General features: G+C 35.2%; 1 protein-coding gene across 1 annotated transcript in view; it reads left to right on the top strand.

Annotated features, from left to right (window-relative positions):
- Window positions 1-17,791, top strand: part of ALDH1A1 (aldehyde dehydrogenase 1 family member A1) — a 53,237-nt gene extending 35,446 nt beyond the window's left edge. The window contains exons 8-13 of the mRNA XM_061132936.1: window positions 1,492-1,594; window positions 3,364-3,548; window positions 6,655-6,819; window positions 10,332-10,489; window positions 11,783-11,857; window positions 17,194-17,791. Coding sequence (XP_060988919.1) covers window positions 1,492-1,594; window positions 3,364-3,548; window positions 6,655-6,819; window positions 10,332-10,489; window positions 11,783-11,857; window positions 17,194-17,266 — 759 coding nt within the window. The 3' untranslated portion in view covers window positions 17,267-17,791. The remainder of the gene's footprint in view (window positions 1-1,491; window positions 1,595-3,363; window positions 3,549-6,654; window positions 6,820-10,331; window positions 10,490-11,782; window positions 11,858-17,193) is intronic.
- The last annotated feature ends 345 nt before the right edge of the window (window positions 17,792-18,136 follow it).

The raw sequence follows: 18,136 nt of genomic DNA, 5'->3' as shown, positions 1-18,136 counted from the left end.
AATCTTTTTAAGCCAATTAAAAAAAAAAAAAAACAGAAAATAAAAAAAATGCAGAAAGAATTTGGAGAATTCAAAGGAAAAAAGACAAAGAATATTTTTTAGGAAATACAAAATTCTTAATCACCTCAAATGAAAATTCAGTCTTTGAAACTGGTCATGAGAAGTATTAATATGTTGTGGAAGCAAAATAGGATGTAATAGAAATTTCAAACAGGGTTTCCCCATTGCCAATCTACTTTCAGTTTATTTTTATTATTTTTATTAACTTACATTTATAGGTTTAATTTTGTGCATGTAAATTTTACATAAGATGAAAATATTAGCAGATTAATTAATGCTTTACTCTGTAATGCACAAAGGAGTCAGTTCAGTAGTCACTTGAAATTTAAACACACACTCAGCAATGTCTACCTATCATTTATTTAGTCGGGATAGAAACTTATTATTAAAATTGATGCATTGAAAAAGAAAAGTAATCCAGAGAATAAAAGAGGCAAGATAAAATGAATCATCTTGTAAAAAAGAAAAGCAAAGATCATTTTAGTGTACTAAGACTTCAATAAGAAATAATAGAGAGGAAATAGCTGTAAAACAGACCAGGTTTCAGAAACAAAAAAACATAAACAACTACAGAAAATAATCTTGATGGGAAGTGATCTGCAGAGGAAAAAGAAAGAAAACTCTTTCCCTGAAGATAGGCCACTAACATTAAAGAAGAAACAAGTACAAGATTCCAGCTAACTAAAGTAGTAGCACAGAGCACAGATCCAATTTCTTTCTCCAAGTCCCAATATTCAAGGTATGGAGGATAGTGGGAGAAAGAGGGAGTGAGGGAGAACAGTTACTGCCACCAGAGAGGTGACATCTGTTTGGGGAAACTGATGTGTATACAAATGATGCAATCCACGGGAAACTCTGAAAGAGTTCCTTTGAGGGAATTTACTGGGGATCAGAGAAAGAAAGGGTTACGTTCACCTTGAGTCATCATTGAATGCTAAAGAGGAGCTAAGATACAAGCTGGACCCTAAGGAACGATAGGATTGGAGGCAGCCCAAGTTGGGGTGAGCATATACTGAGAAGCAGAGATTCGGGGGTGGTAAATATGCCACTTTGTTTGGATATGGATAGAGTTTTCTATATTTCAACAGAGGGATGAAAAGTCAAAATAGATTGTTATGGTTGGGTCATGATATATCAGATTGAACAGAAGAAAGATGAAGCTCTGGTTAAAATGAAAAATAACCTCCTGTTGTGCCATGTACAGCAAGATCGTGTACATCAAATCAGTTATTACATTCAATATATCTGTTTTCATGATATATCATATGTTTATGCTTGGATGGAAGAGCCTTTGGTAGCGGAAGCTGCCAAATCTGAAAAAATGCCATTTCTCCCATTTCTCCCACAAACGTCACATAAATTTAAATTGCTAAATAAACTTGCCTTGATGGGAGCAGATTAAGCCTCCTCCTTTGTAATGCTCCATTTCAGGTTGGCAAACTGATCAAAGAAGCTGCTGGGAAAAGTAATCTGAAAAGGGTGTCCCTGGAACTCGGTGGAAAGAGCCCTTGCATTGTGTTTGCTGACGCTGACTGTGAGTAAACGCCACTCTGCTCAATTACCCTTCCTCCTTTTTGGCCGGGCAGTACCATACGGTAAAGGGTTTGCTTCTAATGTCAAAGTGTAAGGCATTCCAGAGTCCAAAATCACTCTTAAAAATCCGTTAAACTGTCCTAAAGTTATAAAGCCTAGATAAATCCAACACAGACACGATTTATTCCTAACTTGGAATAGATTGCTGTTTGCTTGGGCTTCCCTCAGAGCTCAGTTGGTGTTTTCTCAGCTGAACTCTAGAGAAACTGTTATGCATTTAGGAGTCATAAAGTATATTCTTAATTTCATACCTTAAATATTAGCATCACCTTAAGTGTGGTAAGATACCCTCAGATGTGTTGCACTAGACCAGCTGGAGAAACAGCAAGCTATGCGTTTGTCATCTACCTTCTGTCTGGATCACACGTTGATTGAATGAAACGGTCAGAGGAAAGGACACCAACTATTTAAATAATTTCATTTTTTTTCTAGCAGGTGTAATTGAATTTACATATATTAAATCTCTAATTATGATGGGACTCCATTATATCCTAAGTCCATCCTGATCATATTATCAAGTAGGATGCCACAATTACTTCCTAACTGGGAGTTAGCAGAAAACAATCAAACATTCCTCTGTATCTTTAAGAGCTGCATTATTGGTTTGAGGCAATAAACTTTTTATTTTTTTAGAGCACACTACCTTATTATACATTCTGCAGACATGACCTGATTTCTCATTTTACCAAACCTTCATGTAAAATGCTTTCACTACAACTTAAGCACATGTGGTTAGTTCACAAAATAAAGATGCTACGCTTAGTCGCTCAGTTGTGTCCAACTCTTTGTAACCCCATGGACTGTAGCCCGCCAGACTCCTCTGTCCATCAGAGTTCTCCAAGCAAGAATACTGGAGTGGGTTGCCATGCCCTCCTCCAGAGGATCTTCCTAAGTCAGGGATCAAACCCAGGTCTCCTGCAATGCAGGCAGACTCTTTACCATCTGAACCACCAGGAAAGCCCCAAATAAAGATAACAATATCCAGTTGCTATAACGTTAAAGCGTCTGCATTCATAAAATTAAAATGCAAAGAAAATTCTGGCTGTTTAGGATCTACTAATGAAACAAACTATTTCCTCTTTTTAAGACCCATGTAACCATTTCAAATAAACAGATAAGAGTTTATAGGCATATGTGAAATAACATGGCACACTTTAGATAAATTTGGAAAATTTTTCATAGAATAGGGTTGTAAGGTGGGTGAGCAATTCTGAATATTAGTTGTTTGGGGTTTTGAGGGGTTATGATTTTTCTTAGAAATACCACTTTTTCTATTGATCAGAGTATATAAGAATGTTTTTACATTCTTACTTAACATAGTGGATAATTTATATTTTCTTTGTCATTAGTTAAAACCTGAAACCTGAAAGAAATATTCAGACATTTAATTATAAATGGAAATACTTATAAAAGTCACTTGAAGTAAGATTTAGTCATAGGATACTTTCCAAATTTTGGAATTATTCATATTAAAGTTGTGTTGATAACCATTATATTTCAGAATTTACTATTTTACTATCATTTGATTAGCAAATAAAGGATCAGAAAGGCTCATTTGTCACCTGACTGGTAAGAGGTAGAATATATTGAATCTATGTTTGATTACATGACTCATGATTTTTTAATACCACCATATCACCTCTTAGAAAGATATATAAAAAATATATTATTTTTAGAAAATGTCTTTTAACATGAATGTCTTCTCTGCAGTGGACAATGCTGTCGAATTTGCACACCAAGGAGTATTCTATCACCAGGGCCAGTGTTGTATAGCTGCATCCCGTCTCTTTGTAGAAGAATCAATTTACGATGAGTTTGTTCGAAGGAGTGTTGAGCGAGCGAAAAAGTATGTTCTTGGAAATCCTCTGACCCCAGGAGTCAGTCAAGGCCCTCAGGTGAGTGTAAAATAGATGGAATAACGTTCACAGGGCATAAGAGTAAAGTATCTTCTCTAGGTCTGGTGTTAATTGAATATCATTATTTCCCATCCACATATATTCCTTGGTGATGATATTGAATCGGTTTAGTGAATAAAGAAATAATGAATTGAACTCCCAATGGTAAAGAAAGTATCTTGATTTTGTGTTGCTGTTTTCACATCCAGAAACAGTTAAAGAGATGTTGGAAATTAAAGACATTGAGGAAAAGTAACAAATGATATAAATTTGTTTTTCTCAATCTGTACACCTCTGAAGTCCTATATACAGTTCCTATCCATTTGGAAGTTCTTATACCATCCTATCGTTTATTTCGTCCTCGGCATCAATCCTTTTTTTTCAGCTTCCATCCCACAGATATAGGCAGCTGGCATGACTAAATTCTTTCCAAATTCTTTAGTCACTCTGACCTTCTAAAAAATAGTATGAGTGTCCTAAAATATCCTGAGTTTCTGACTTTGTACCAAACTTCCCATTTTAGTTGTTAAAGCCCAGTTATTCCTGAGGGTCCCCATTTTCTTCTGTCGGCTTAGAACCACTGTCAGTGAGAGCGTCTCTCTTGTCTAAAGCTCACCTTTCCCTCTCCCTTACACAGTTCTTTGTCCTTTGTCTGTTTTCAAGCTCCTGGACTTTAGATGCTAAACTTACTCCTGTTCTTTGAGGTCTTGATCCAGAGCAGAGGTTTTACATGATCTCATAGAATTTACAGTGTAGAAAGCTAAGAGGCTGTCTTATATTTTCCACCTCATGCCAAGATATCCAACTAGGAAAATTTTAGGACTTTGGCAATACCAAATATTGAAACCTAAAAGCCCTAAAATAACTGGTAAAAAGGACGTATACATTTTGTTAAGTCTAAGCCTGTTATATTTTATATTTATCTTTGTGTTTACTGAGTACATAGAAGTAGTTGCTAATTTTGATCATATTTGGTAACTTTTCAAATGGATGCCAAGACATATAGTAAATTCAATTTTGACTTGGTGTCCTATTCTAAGAAAGGATGAGACTCTAAGGTTTTACCTGTGATTATTTTTTTCTTTAAATATCTATCTACAGAAAAGCACATTTCCCATTTGAGACAAATATATCAAATAGACATAGATAAATAAATAGATGATAGATATAGATGGATAGATAGGTAGATAGAAATATATATATGTGAAGAAAAAAGGAAAGAAGAAGAGAGACTGAGGGAAGAGAAGATAGCTTAATATTCAATGTTGTTGGGCAATACTTCTCCCCATCAGGGGATCTGCAAGATTCAACCAGAGGCTCAAAAATTGAGCTAGGACACTTCATTATTCCTAAGAGAAGGAAGTTAAAATAGACGTGCAGTAAATTTCCATCCATAGGGTTCTTAAGTGAATAATCTAGTGATCTAACTGCTTAACATAATAATTTAATAGATAATAATTATATCATAATTATAAGTGAAAAGATTTTTGTCACAGGTTGCATTGAATAAGTAGAAAAAGTAGATATGTTGGGACTTTGAGAAGGAAAAGACTAAAAAGTCCATGAGATGTCTTTACCTTTTAAAATACTCTCTATTGTTATAAGAAAGAGCTTATGGAGACACTCATTTATAAGCTTTAATGTGTGCTGTAACTTATAATATAAAATTATGTATATATATGGATATTATAACTTCTTTTTCAAGTGAAAATACTGATTATTTCCAAATCCTTAAGGAAATGCACATTCTGGTCTTTGAAATCAAATTGGAAAAGGACTTTACCAAGAAAGAATTTGTTATATATATACATAGCGCTTAATCTAATTGGATATAGGAGCTGGATTGTGTGCATTGAGAACTTCATGAAGCCCTTTCCTGGGATTTAGAAGACACGGAAGACCGTAGTGTCAAAGAGAAAGATAAAGAACAACACTTTTTAAGTAGTGAGTAGAGACAAGGTAAATTGGCGAGAAGTTTTCACCTTAACTCCTGGATCTCTAGTGTTTTCCCTTTAAAACTTAACTCCAGCCACATCTGAGACAAGGCAGTCTTCACCAGTGATTTGGAGTCCCCTCCTTCCCCCCACACCAAGTAGGAACTGAAGTAATAGGTAGGTCCAATTCCAGTGCATGGAGTAGAGGTATGTGCTCCTGATGTTCCCAGTTAGAATTCTGGAGTCATTCTTTTCTTTGTAAAAATATAGTTTAATAAAGTATTTAAGTTCTGTAGTTCTTAAAATATATTTAGATGTGGTCCATTTAACAAAGCAGGTTGGCAACAATCAGGACAGGTCAGAAATTAGAACCAGACCTAGTGACTGCCCTGGAGGGACCTGAAGTGGGTGAGATAACTAGGCTGTGGTCAGCATGGACCTGGCCACAGAGGATGGTCAGGAGAAGAATCTCATCCAGAGGTCTAAAGATCTAAAAGTCTTCCTGAAGTCACAAAGCATCTGCTTTATAACTGCCATGTCTAATGAAAGCCAGTATCAGAGTTTTCTTTTTCTTCTGTCTTTTAATTTCAGTTAGGATTACAGTTTCCAGGTAAGAGTGGTTGATGATTAACAGACATTTCTTCCCATGTAAGTAAATGACAGCTGTATGTAAAAGCATGGGCTTCCCAGGTGGCTCAAGGTAAAGAATCTGCCTGCCAATGCAGGAGACACAAGAGATGCGTGCTCAATCCCTGGGTCAGGAAGATCCCCTGGAGGAGGAAATGGCAACCCACTCCAGTATTCTTGCCTGGGAAAATCCCATGGACAGAGGAGTCTGTTGGGGTATGTTCCATGGGGTCGCAAAGAGTAGGACACGACTTAGTGTCTAGGCACACACACACATGAAAAGGTATACACATGTTTGCAGTGTCAATATACTTCTCTTGTATAACTGTAAAACAAATACTAAATACAGACATTTATCTTCAAGGTTTCTTTCCAGAAAAATCAAGAGAATTAAACATGCCCAACAATGAATCTGAGCCTCTGTCAATATTTAACTTAATAACAATATCTGAGCATTTTGAAACCCTTATTTACAGGCTGGGCTAAGTATTATCTTTACAAGTTGCCACTTTTTTCTAACTTTTCATGTGATATTTTTCCAATAGATTGATAAAGAACAATATGAAAAAATACTTGACCTCATTGAAAGTGGAAAGAAGGAAGGGGCCAAGCTGGAATGTGGCGGAGGCCCATGGGGGAATAAAGGCTACTTTATCCAACCCACAGTTTTCTCTGATGTTACTGATGAGATGCGCATTGCCAAAGAGGAGGTAAATGGTTTCATTCTGTTCTGTTCTCTTTTTTGCCATATTTTGTCTGCATGGATATAGACAAAGTATTCCTTTAACATTCTCAGCTCTTTGAACACCTTCCTCAATAAATGTTATTCTTCATTTCTAATATTGATAAATTATTATTTTTTATTAAGACTAAAAATAGGAATTCATTGGTCAGGCCACGAATTTCCAGATGACCACAGATGAGGATGGTTAACAATTGCTAGGTGCTTCCTTCACTAACTTAAATGGAAAATACAATTCCACATTCATTGAGTGTTTGCTTTTTCTCCTTTGGAAATAATATATTTGAAAATAATTGGAAAAGAATAAAGTGATATGCAGTTTTTAAAAATTAAACTCCTTATTCTGAGATAATTGTAGATCCAGTTGTCATTGTGAGAAATATTAATACAGAAAGATCCCATGTACTCTTTACTTGGTTTCCTTCAATAGGTAACATCTTATTTATTTTTTTTTGGTATATAAAACTTATATACCAAAGTTTTGGCTTATAAAACTATAATATCACAAAGAGTATGTTAACATTGATACAGTCAAGACACAGAACATTTCATCATCACATGAAGTTCTCATGTTTCCCTTTCATAGCCAGATCTATATCCTCCTAGGCCACCCCATCCTCAATCCTCGGCTTTCTCTTCACCACTAATGTCTTCTTTATTTCTATCATTTTGTCATTTCAAGAATGTGACATAAGTGAAGTCATACATCATGCAACCTTTTTGGATTGACTTTTTTCACCCATCATAATTCTCTATAGATTTATCTAGGTTGTTGCATGTAAGGATAATTTGTTCCTATTTATAGGTGAGTATTTCATAGTATGACTGCACCATAATTGTTTAACCATTCACTCATTGAAGAACTTTGGGCTGTTTCCAGTTTGAGACTACTTTAAATAATGCTGTTATAAATATCAGTATACAGGCTTTTGTGTAAATGTAAGTTTTCACTTCCCTGGGGTAAACGCCCAGAAATATAATTCCTGGGTCATATGCTAGATGAAACTTTTTAAGAAACTGCTAATCTTCCAGAGTGGCTGAACAATTTCATATTCCCATTAGCAGTATATGAATGATTCCAATTTCTCTGCGTCCTTGCTAACGTTTGGTATTGTGACTATTTTTTATTTTAGCCATTCTGATAGGTGTGATAGCTCATTGAGGTGTAAATTTACATTTCCTTAGTGACTGGTAGGGAGAAGGAAATGGCAACCCACTCCAGTGTCTGGAGAATCCTGTGGACAGAAGAGCCTGGAGGGCTGCTGTCCACAGGGTCTCACAGAGTCAGACACGACTGAAGCGACTTAGCATGCATGCATGCCCTGGAGAAGGAAACGGCAACCCACTCCAGTGTTCTTGCCTGGAGAATCCCAGGGACAGAGGAGCCTGGTGGGCTGCCGTCTATGGGGTCGCACAGAGTCGGACACGACTGAAGCGACTTAGCAGCAGCAGCAGCAGTAGCTAGTAATTTTGAACATCTTTACCTGGGATTATTTGCCATCTGATATCTTCCTTGATAAAATGTCTGATTTCTTTTGTCCATGTGCTAATTGGAGTGTTTGCTTTTTACTGTTGAGTTTTGAGAGTTCCTTATACATTCTAGACACTTACTGTTTTTTAGCTGTGTGGTTTGCAAATATTTTCTCCCAGGCTATAGCTTGTCTTTTCATCTTCTTACCAGGGTCTTTCTCAGACCAAAGTTTTTAATTTTAAGGAAATCCAATTTATTCATTTTTCTTTTTATGAATAGTACTTTTGGTGTCAACTCTTATGAGCTACTCTTTATTTACTCATAGATCCAAAAAACTTTTTCTGTGTAATTTTTTTATTGTTTCTAAAAGCTTTATAGTCTATGTTTTACACATAAGTCTGTGATCCATTTTAGGTTAATTTTTATACAAGGTGTGAGATTTCAGTAAAGGTTGTCTGTTTTTGTCTATATGTTCAATCGCTCCAGCATCATTTGTTGAAAAGGCAGTTTTTCTTCCACTTCATTACTTTTGCAACTGTCAGCATTTCAGTTGTGTGTATTTGTGTGTATCAATTTCTGGGTTCTCTACCCTTCAATTCATCTATGTGTCTATTTCTCCACCTGCACTCCTTTTTAAAATGTAATTATTTTTACTGAAGTATAGCTGATTTATAATGTGTTAGTTTCAGGTACACAGAAAAGTGGTTCAGTGATTCTTTTCAGTGATAGACTATTACAAAATATTAAATATATTCTCTTGATTTTAGTAGCTGTATAAGTCTTGAAATTGGAAAGATGGCATTCTCTCACTTTATTCTTCTGTTTCAAAATTGTTTTAGCTAAGCTAATTCTTTTGCTCTTCCATATAAATTTTAGAATAAGCTGTTCATATGCATTTTAAAATCTTCCTGGAATTTTGAGAGGAGTTGTGTTAAACATATCAGTCTGTTTGTTACAGAATTAACATCTTTATTGTGTTAAATCTTCCAGTTATTGAACATAGTAGATCTCCATTTATGTATATCTTTTATTTATTTCACTAGCACTTTGTAGTTTTCAGTATACAAGTCCATTAGATGTTTTATTGGACTTACACCTAAGTATTTTTTGAGTAAATGGTTATTTCTGATTTCAATATGCACATGTTCATTGCTAGTATGTATTAATAGAAGTGTACTTGATTTTTGTATATTTTATTGTATCCTATAACATCACTGAACTCAGATATTTTAGAAGGTTTTTGGAGATTCCTTGGTAATTTATATGTACACGATTATGTCATCTACAAATGGGGACAATTTTATTCATTTCTAATCTGTATGCCTTTTTATTTCTTTTTCTTGCCTTTTTCACTTGCTATAATTCCAGCACTGTGTTAAATAAAATCAGTAAACATGGGTGTCTTTTTGCTCTCTATCTTAGGAGGAAAGTCTTCAGTCTTTACCATTGAATATGATATTACCTGTAAGATTTTCATAAATGCCTTTGATCAGGTTCAGAAAAGCCTTTTTATTTTTAATTTGTTGAGGGGAAAAGGAGGTTGGATTTTATCAAATGATTTTCCTGCATCAACTGAGATGATTATGTGGTATTTTTTCCTCATTCTATTAATATGATATATACTGATTGATTTTTGAATGCTGAATCAGCCTTGCATCTCTAGAACGATCCTCACTTGGTGATGGTATATAATTCTTTGTAGGTACTGGTGAACACTAATTGCTAATATTTTTTAGGAATATTTGCTGTAGCTTATAATGGTCTGTGGTTTGAAGGATATTAGTTGTACTTTTATTATTTTTATTGATAACAAAATAACATTTAGTGATTGTTTACTATGTGCTAAGTGCCTTATAGTCAATGTAAAACATAAGTATATTTACATGAAATACTAAATATAATAAATATATTTTATTCATATATTTTTAGACATATTTATAAGCATTATATACAAATATTTAGTTGTAATCTATTACTTTGACTTATTTCATTCATTTCTTTTTGTATAGATATTTGGACCTGTGCAGCAAATCATGAAATTTAAGTCTTTAGATGATGTAATCAAGAGAGCAAACAATACTTTCTATGGGTTATCAGCAGGAATTTTTACCAGCGATATTGATAAAGCCATCACAGTCTCCTCTGCTTTGCAGTCTGGGACCGTGTGGTAAGTCAAACCTATGTAATGTCACCTTTTCAATGCTAACCACATTAACAGGCTACTCTGAACTCTCTCTGACTGTCACACTGAATCCCTTGCCTAGCCCCTAGTCTCTGGACTGCTTTGTTAGTTATTTTTGTTCCATCAAATTGGACTTTGTCCACTCAGTCCCAGTAACAGCCCAAGATTATTTTTCGTGCTGATAATGTCACACCCAAATCCATGAAAAGTATTTATCCTTGAGATGTTGAAATGTATTTACCCTTGAGAGGCAGCCAAAAATCCTTGTCCCTCTCGATATCTCTAGAATCTTTTTTTTGGAAGCAATGGGACAGTCACGATTTCATTTATTACCATGTATTCTGTGCTAAGCCCCCCACTGTAGTCCTCACATTTATTATCTCATTTCACCTTACTGCCACTGTTCATTGGTATGGTAAATTTATCGACAAAAAAACAGTAGGTTAGTGGGCTCATGTAATTGATCAAGATCACACAATAAATGACCGCTGAGGTTCAGACTATTTCAGACTCTAAGGCAGTGATTCTCAACACTGGCTGTACATTAGAATGGTCTGGGGAGCTTTAAAAATATCTACACTGATATGGGTGGAGGTGGGTATGCTTCAAATCCACCAGTTATATCAGTGATTGTGACTGAATCTGGATGTAGTTTTTAATTTTAAAAAATTCTAATTATTCATGTTTTTATAATTATATTTGTTCATATAGATATTTTGAAACTTTTTAAAAATATGGCAAAGGATAAAAAAAATTATATAATGAAATTCAACTCCTGCCACAGCCTCTGTTTAAGCAATTTTTTCAATTAGTTAATGAAAAAAGTGAACTAAGTAATATGAGATATATTACAATTACAAAAAATTGATTCTAGCCTAAGGACACAACCCACAAGAGAACTACAAAGCGTATTGAATACAGGCAGTAAAGAATGCTCATCCAACAAACTCTAGTCTCTCACAAACGGTATCCATCCACTTACCATGTGTTGGGTATTCTATCTTTTAAAATTCAAGCTATAACTTCTCAGGGACATGATGTACTGCCAACATGGCTGTCCACACATAGCGTAAGATCATTGCTTTTATTTCTAGTCAGTATATATATATATATACTTACACTCCTGCATTCTAATTTATAGTGCTACTTCTTTTAAAAAGTGACCATGTAACATTAAAATTAATAGAGTTGTTAAAGAACTCTGAATTTCAAAAATTCCAAATTTAGGAGTTCTAAATAGGTCAAGTGTGACCTATAACATACTTCTTTCCTTTTCAGGGTGAACTGCTATAGTGTGGTATCTGCCCAGTGCCCCTTTGGTGGATTCAAGATGTCTGGAAATGGTCGAGAACTGTAAGAATAACTTTCATTAAGATAAATATTTATCTTGATAAAAATGGTTATCACTCTGAAGGAATTATAATAATCCTTGAAGGTGAAAGAGTTAGTCACTCAATCGTGTCCCACTCTTTGTGACCCCATAGACTGTAGCCCGCCTGGTTCCTCTGTCCATGGAATTCTTCAGGCAAGAATGCTACAGTGGGTTGCTATTTCCGTCTGCAGTGGTTCTTCCCAAAACAGGGATTGAACCCCACGTCTCCTACATTGTGGGTGGATTCTTTCCCATCTGAGCCACCAGGGAAGTTACTATTCAAATTAAAACCTGCTTCTGTGCTTTCCTGGAGATTTATACTGTCAAATGGTTTTTAAATGCTGGATTTACTCTCAAAAGTGCAAAAATGTGATGGCAGAGGGAAATATTATTTACTAAACTTTTTGTAAGGGATCATACTAAGCACTTACGTTGGTTCTTGAAATATCGCCTACTTTTTGTTTGCTGGACACATGAATGTAATTTGGGAAACATTTCCAGAAAGGAGGTGGAAACCACCAACTGGTGATTGTAAAAAGTGTGCAAATATAAGAATGCTTTAGCTATTTGAATATATCTCTTAAATGAATAAATTAGGTGTCTTTATCTCAAAATACTTTTCAGTGTAGGAGGAATGATTCTCATTGTTAATATTTTCAGACATGTGACTCTAAAAATTTAAATAACCTGAATGAGTTGTTTTCGGTTCTAGAATTTAAACTGAAAGGAAAATTTATTCAAGGAAAACATGTTTTACAATCATGACTACATTGAGGATATATATATTATATAAATGAATTTATGAGCCTTCAGTTTCTTTTCAAATTCGGACATACTGACTTTTTAAAATATATACATACATATTTATGCATAGCAAGTAGTGGTAATGTTTGACCAATTTTGCTCAAGCAGTTTTAATCATTTTATTTCTTAAAATTTTCTTACATTTATCAATAAATTTAAAAAATCATAAAGAAAAGTCACATCATATTCAAACCTTATGAAATCAAACATAGTGAAACTGCTCATTTTGTAAATGGCAAGTAAAAATTAGCCTCTGTCTGAGAGTATTAAATCACTACGTACTTGTCATTTAAATAAAACAATATCACAATGAAACAACTGTCTTTGGGGAGCCAGTGAAAGGGGGCCATGTTAAAATGATCCATCCTTTCTCAATATACTTTCATTAAGTAGTTACTGTATATATGAGGTCCTTGGAGCCCTACAAACACAATACCATGTCCCATCTTCCATATAATTGTAGTGACATGCCGCTGCTGCTGCTAAGTCACTTCGGTCGTGTCCGACTCTGTGTGACCCCATAGATGGCAGCGCGCTAGGCGCCCCCATCCCTGGGATTCTCCAGGCAAGAACACTGGAGTGGGTTGCCATTTCCTTCTCCAATGTATGGAAGTGAAAAGTGAAAGGGAAGTCACTCAGTCATGTCCGACTCCTAGCGACCCCATGGACTGCAGCCCACCAGGCTCCTCCATCCATGGGATTTTCCAGGCAACAGTACCATGTAAAAAAAATATATATATACACACACACACACACACACACACAGTGAAAACTAACAAACACATACTATGAGATAAATAATAACAGACTGTGAGTCCATAGGTCATGGAGGTAGAGAAGCAATTAAAATACAGAGTGCAGTATTAGCGCATAGAAAATCTGGGCACCTATAGACTATAACATTTTCAGCATCTCTCTAAGTCTCACTATTTCCATATGTTAAAATCAGCATTTGTGGTGGGGATAGGAGTCAGGGAAGAAAGTAAAAGGTCTATGAGCTCTTTTCCATGCTTAAGATTCTGTGGTTCTAACTCTCCTGTGGAAATTCAGTTGATAAAGACAGTTGATAGAATAAGAGAAGATGTAACAGAAGAGACAGGACTTGATCTAGGGCAGGAAACAAGTGTCAGATGTTAGGAAGTAGAGAAGAGGACATTTGTGAAGGAACATTCCAGGTGGCATATTGAGGGGTTAGTGAATTTGCCTGGCTGGTAGGGAATTATGGGGGAAGTATGATTTCAGAGTTAAATAGGATACAGATTAAGAAGGCTTGAATTCAAGAAAATCAGCTTACATTTATTAGTGGAGCAGTGAAAAGCCATGGATAGCTTTAGAATATTGTTGGAGATGTAGAGTAGCAAAAGATCAATTCATCAAAAGTGCACGACATAGCTGAGAAAGCATAATTGAAAACTAATCAGCCTGCATTTGAATCCTGACTCCACCACTTGCTAATCTTGCCACCCAGTTCAAGTTATCTAATTTCTGAGCCTGTTTTCTTCTACTTAAAAGGGGAATGTTAATATTCCTTTTAAGATGGTTTTGAGAGTTTAGAGAACATACTTACTATTCATTCCTTAGTACTCTGTCACAAAGTGGGGACTCAACAAATAGTTCATCCTCCCCAAGTTCTTTTTCCTTATAATATCCATTATTGGGGAGTCCCTTGGGAGCACTAAGTACTTTGTACAAAGAACTATAACAAAAGTTAGATTATTTTGAAGATTAGTTGATTGCTGGCCAAGATATCCAATACAATTCCCTAGGAATGTTGAAAATAAAATAATCAGAAGGGGTGAAATAATTAAAGCAGACTAGACATATAAATTTTGTTAGATTGTTAGATACAATTTAGTCACACTATATGTTCAAGACATAAGGAAATCAAATAAGAGAAGCAGAATCAGCCATAAATTATTCCCTAAAAATGTGGAATATGGGTATAGATAACTTCCTTATTAAAAAATATAAAGGAAAATGTTATACTGTAATTTTTACTTCAAAAATCCCAGCTGAGGATGATAGTGTTAATGTCTATCTGAAACCAAAGTTGGCAAATTTAATAAACAAGTCATTCACTGCAAGATGTTTAAAGAGCATTGCTGAAGCAATAATCTCAAATGACTCCCAAGAGTTCAGGTACAGTTTATCCTCAAAGACAGAAAGGTAGAATTGATCATCTGATTGATCATTGATCAACAGAGTCCTTCAAGAGCTAAAAATAATAGTATACAAACCCCACTGAGGTACTGATGCTGGGTGCCAAAGCTGAATTGGCACTCCCATCATGATGTTAGCCCTGGAATGAGTTAAATGGCAGAAATCCCTCTCTGTGTATAATTGGACTCATTTTTACTTAGATTAACATAGGTCACTTGAGAGTTTAGTAGCATGTCATTTCAAACTTAATTGGCTCTTAACACCTCACAAGGTCTTTCTTTCTTCTTGTCCCTTTCAGAAATGGGGAGAAATAAAGCATCATAAACTGGTGGGCTAACATGAATAGCTTGATTATATTTTGCTTGATTATATTTGCCAAACCAATTCAGCAAACATTTCCTCTGTGCCTACTTAATTAATTAGTGCCAAGCTAACTTCTGGATACAGGGTGAAAAACAGGCATAATATGTGACTGCATCTTATTACTCCAGAGTGCACCCTGGAATAGGAGCGCGGGTATCATCTAAAAGTGTGTTGGAAATGCAAAGACTCAGGCCTCTCTCCAGACCTGCTGAAATAGAATCAGCATTTGAATCAAGTGCCAGGTGACTGGTACATTGACAATTTTAGAAGCAGAGAACCAATAACTCACAGACTAGTGATATAAAGAGAAAGGTAAACAGGAATTTTGTGTTATATCAAGACATAAGAATGTCTATACATCAGAATACTAAGAAGCAGGGTTTATTTCAGCTTAAGTAAGACAATTATCACACTTTGTACTCTCCTGAGAGTTTCAAGTGTCCATGTAACCCAAAATACAATGGAAAGTCTATTGGCAAAAATCATAGGTTAATATATCTAACTTTGTGAGATAAAAATACTTACTAAAATATTATCCTTTAATGGGTTTCAGACAACTGGGGCTAAACCCTTTAATTACTTTGAAGAACATGCTCACTGAAGCTTTTAGAAGGTATTTTCAGAAGCTTAATGGTCCAAGAAAATAATCAGTGTAAGAGGATTAGGTTACCGAGGAGAAAAAGATGTCTTCTACATACCTGTCTACATCACCAAAGGGGAGGGGTAGAAAAGGATCAAGATCTTTTTCCTCTGTAAGTCTACATGTGCATGAGTGTTATGATTTTAAGAGTACTCTTATGTTCATGTAATTTAATCCTTTCATCAAAACAATATAGAGAATAAGTTAACCTAATTTTTTGAGTTATCTCTTTAAAGAAGGGTAAATCACAGTTTCTAAAACAGGTAGGAGGTCTCAATAAAACTGATAGCAAGATATCAGAGTTTTGATTGATTGACTCAAGTTTAATTACTGATCATTTGGGTTGGATTTAAGAGTTATATAGCAAATGACAGGGGGTTCATGAATCAAAAAATCCACAAAAAAGTCCCACATTTTAGCTCAATGAACCCTCTCCCCCCTCTCAAAACAAAACAAAACAATCAACCCTACATTCAAATAAAAACTTGTAACAATAAGGTCAAGCTTTTTGTTTTGCTTTATTCTGGGGCGATTTTGCCTTTGCCAAGAAAACGATATTACTACAACTACAGCTAGAAAATATTCTATTGTTTTAAGCTAAGCTCAGATGGTAAAGAATCTGCCTGCAATGCAAGAGATCCAGGTATGATCCCTGGGTGGGGAACATCCTCTGGAGAAGGGAATGGCAACCCACTCCAGAATTCTTGCCTGGAGAATCCCATGGACGGAGGAGCCTGGTGGGCCACAGTCCATGGGTTTGCAAAGAGTCGGACGTTGACTGAGCAACTACCACTACTACCACTAGTAGGGTAAGTTAAGAGTGAAAATAGAAGCCTGGTCAGTTTTAGCTACTTCCTCATTTCTAGACCAACTGGAAATGATGAACACACTAAACAACTTGAATTTACAATTTTTCCATATTACCCAGGTGATTTTATTTTGAATATAACTACATTTCCTCTAGTAATATACCTATCTTATATATTAGAACCTAAACTAGAAATTATAAAATTCCTCTTGGGCTTGTGTTTATGTGTGGTGAGCACTTTCATAGTCAAGTAGAAAAAAATGTCAAAAATGACCAGTTTCCTTAAAACTCAACTAAGTGTATATGATAATTTAGAGCATGAAAAAAAAAATGTAAAAAGTTTTCCCAAAGGGGATTTATATAAGACCAGATATCTTATGGTAGACTAGCTACCTCTTGAAATGCTTCTGTACACAGACCACAGAAAATATTTTCCATTGTCCCTAGCCGGATAAGCAGGAACAAACTTGTACAAAGTCATTGACCATAGTGTATTTGTACAGCTCTGCTAAATTCTGTGCATTTTTTTCTCCACTCTCTAGCGGAGAATATGGTTTCCATGAATACACAGAAGTCAAGACGGTCACAATCAAAATTTCTCAGAAGAACTCATAAACTATGAGTACAGAGAGGACTCCTCAATGGCTAAGCATCTCCTTCAGTGGCTAATATATCTTGGTGGTTTTAAATGCAAAATTGTTCTTTCCTTGATTCTTTAAACATAAGCTAATCATATTAGCATTAATACTACACATAGAAAACTTGACATGTACGTTACTCTAAAAGAATCATCAGCCTTCTGATATGACACCCAAGTCCTCCCTGAAATAGATGGACTTGGATGCAATTGCTCTAGCTCTGTAATAGTCATGTGCTTCTCTTTATAGCTACTTGCCTAGGATAATCACTTTATAGAGGAGGACAAGTTGTCATTTAGCATCTTTCTCTTGATGACCCCTTGAAGTACTTACCATACCTGTTAACTTCAGACTAAGTATGCTCTGTTCTCCATAGTGGTTCAGTCCTTGGAATTTGTTGAAATGTTTCCTAGAATGTCATGTCTGCTTGTCAAATGAAGAAATGCCTGAAATACTTAGATGTAACCTAAACATACAGCTTAATAAAAACAACCTTGCATGATTCTTGTTCAGTGTGAATTTTTTAAGTAGAGTTTTGGCTATAAAGATTTACTCTCCCTGTCACTCAAAAGCAGTGTTAAATTGAGCATAAAGATGTATTTAAAAATAAAGTTTAACCTACTCATTCTCAAATAAGTAAAGAAACAAATTTTATTTTCTGAAAGAATCTTTGAAATCAATAGCAAACATTTGAAATAGGCGGCAAGCATTTACTGAATTTCTATAGAGTTCTGGGCACTATGTTAGGTGTTGTAGAAAATAGGTTAATAGTGGATGGTCCATTACCCAAAACGCTTTAATATGTAGAGAACAAAGATACTGTCTGAAAAAAAAAAAAAAAAGATGG

Source organism: Dama dama, chromosome 29 (genome assembly GCF_033118175.1).
Source record: "Dama dama isolate Ldn47 chromosome 29, ASM3311817v1, whole genome shotgun sequence".
Taxonomy (NCBI): Eukaryota; Metazoa; Chordata; class Mammalia; order Artiodactyla; family Cervidae; genus Dama; species Dama dama.
Note: the sequence above shows the minus strand (reverse complement) of the source record. Positions and strands in the feature narration are given on the sequence as shown.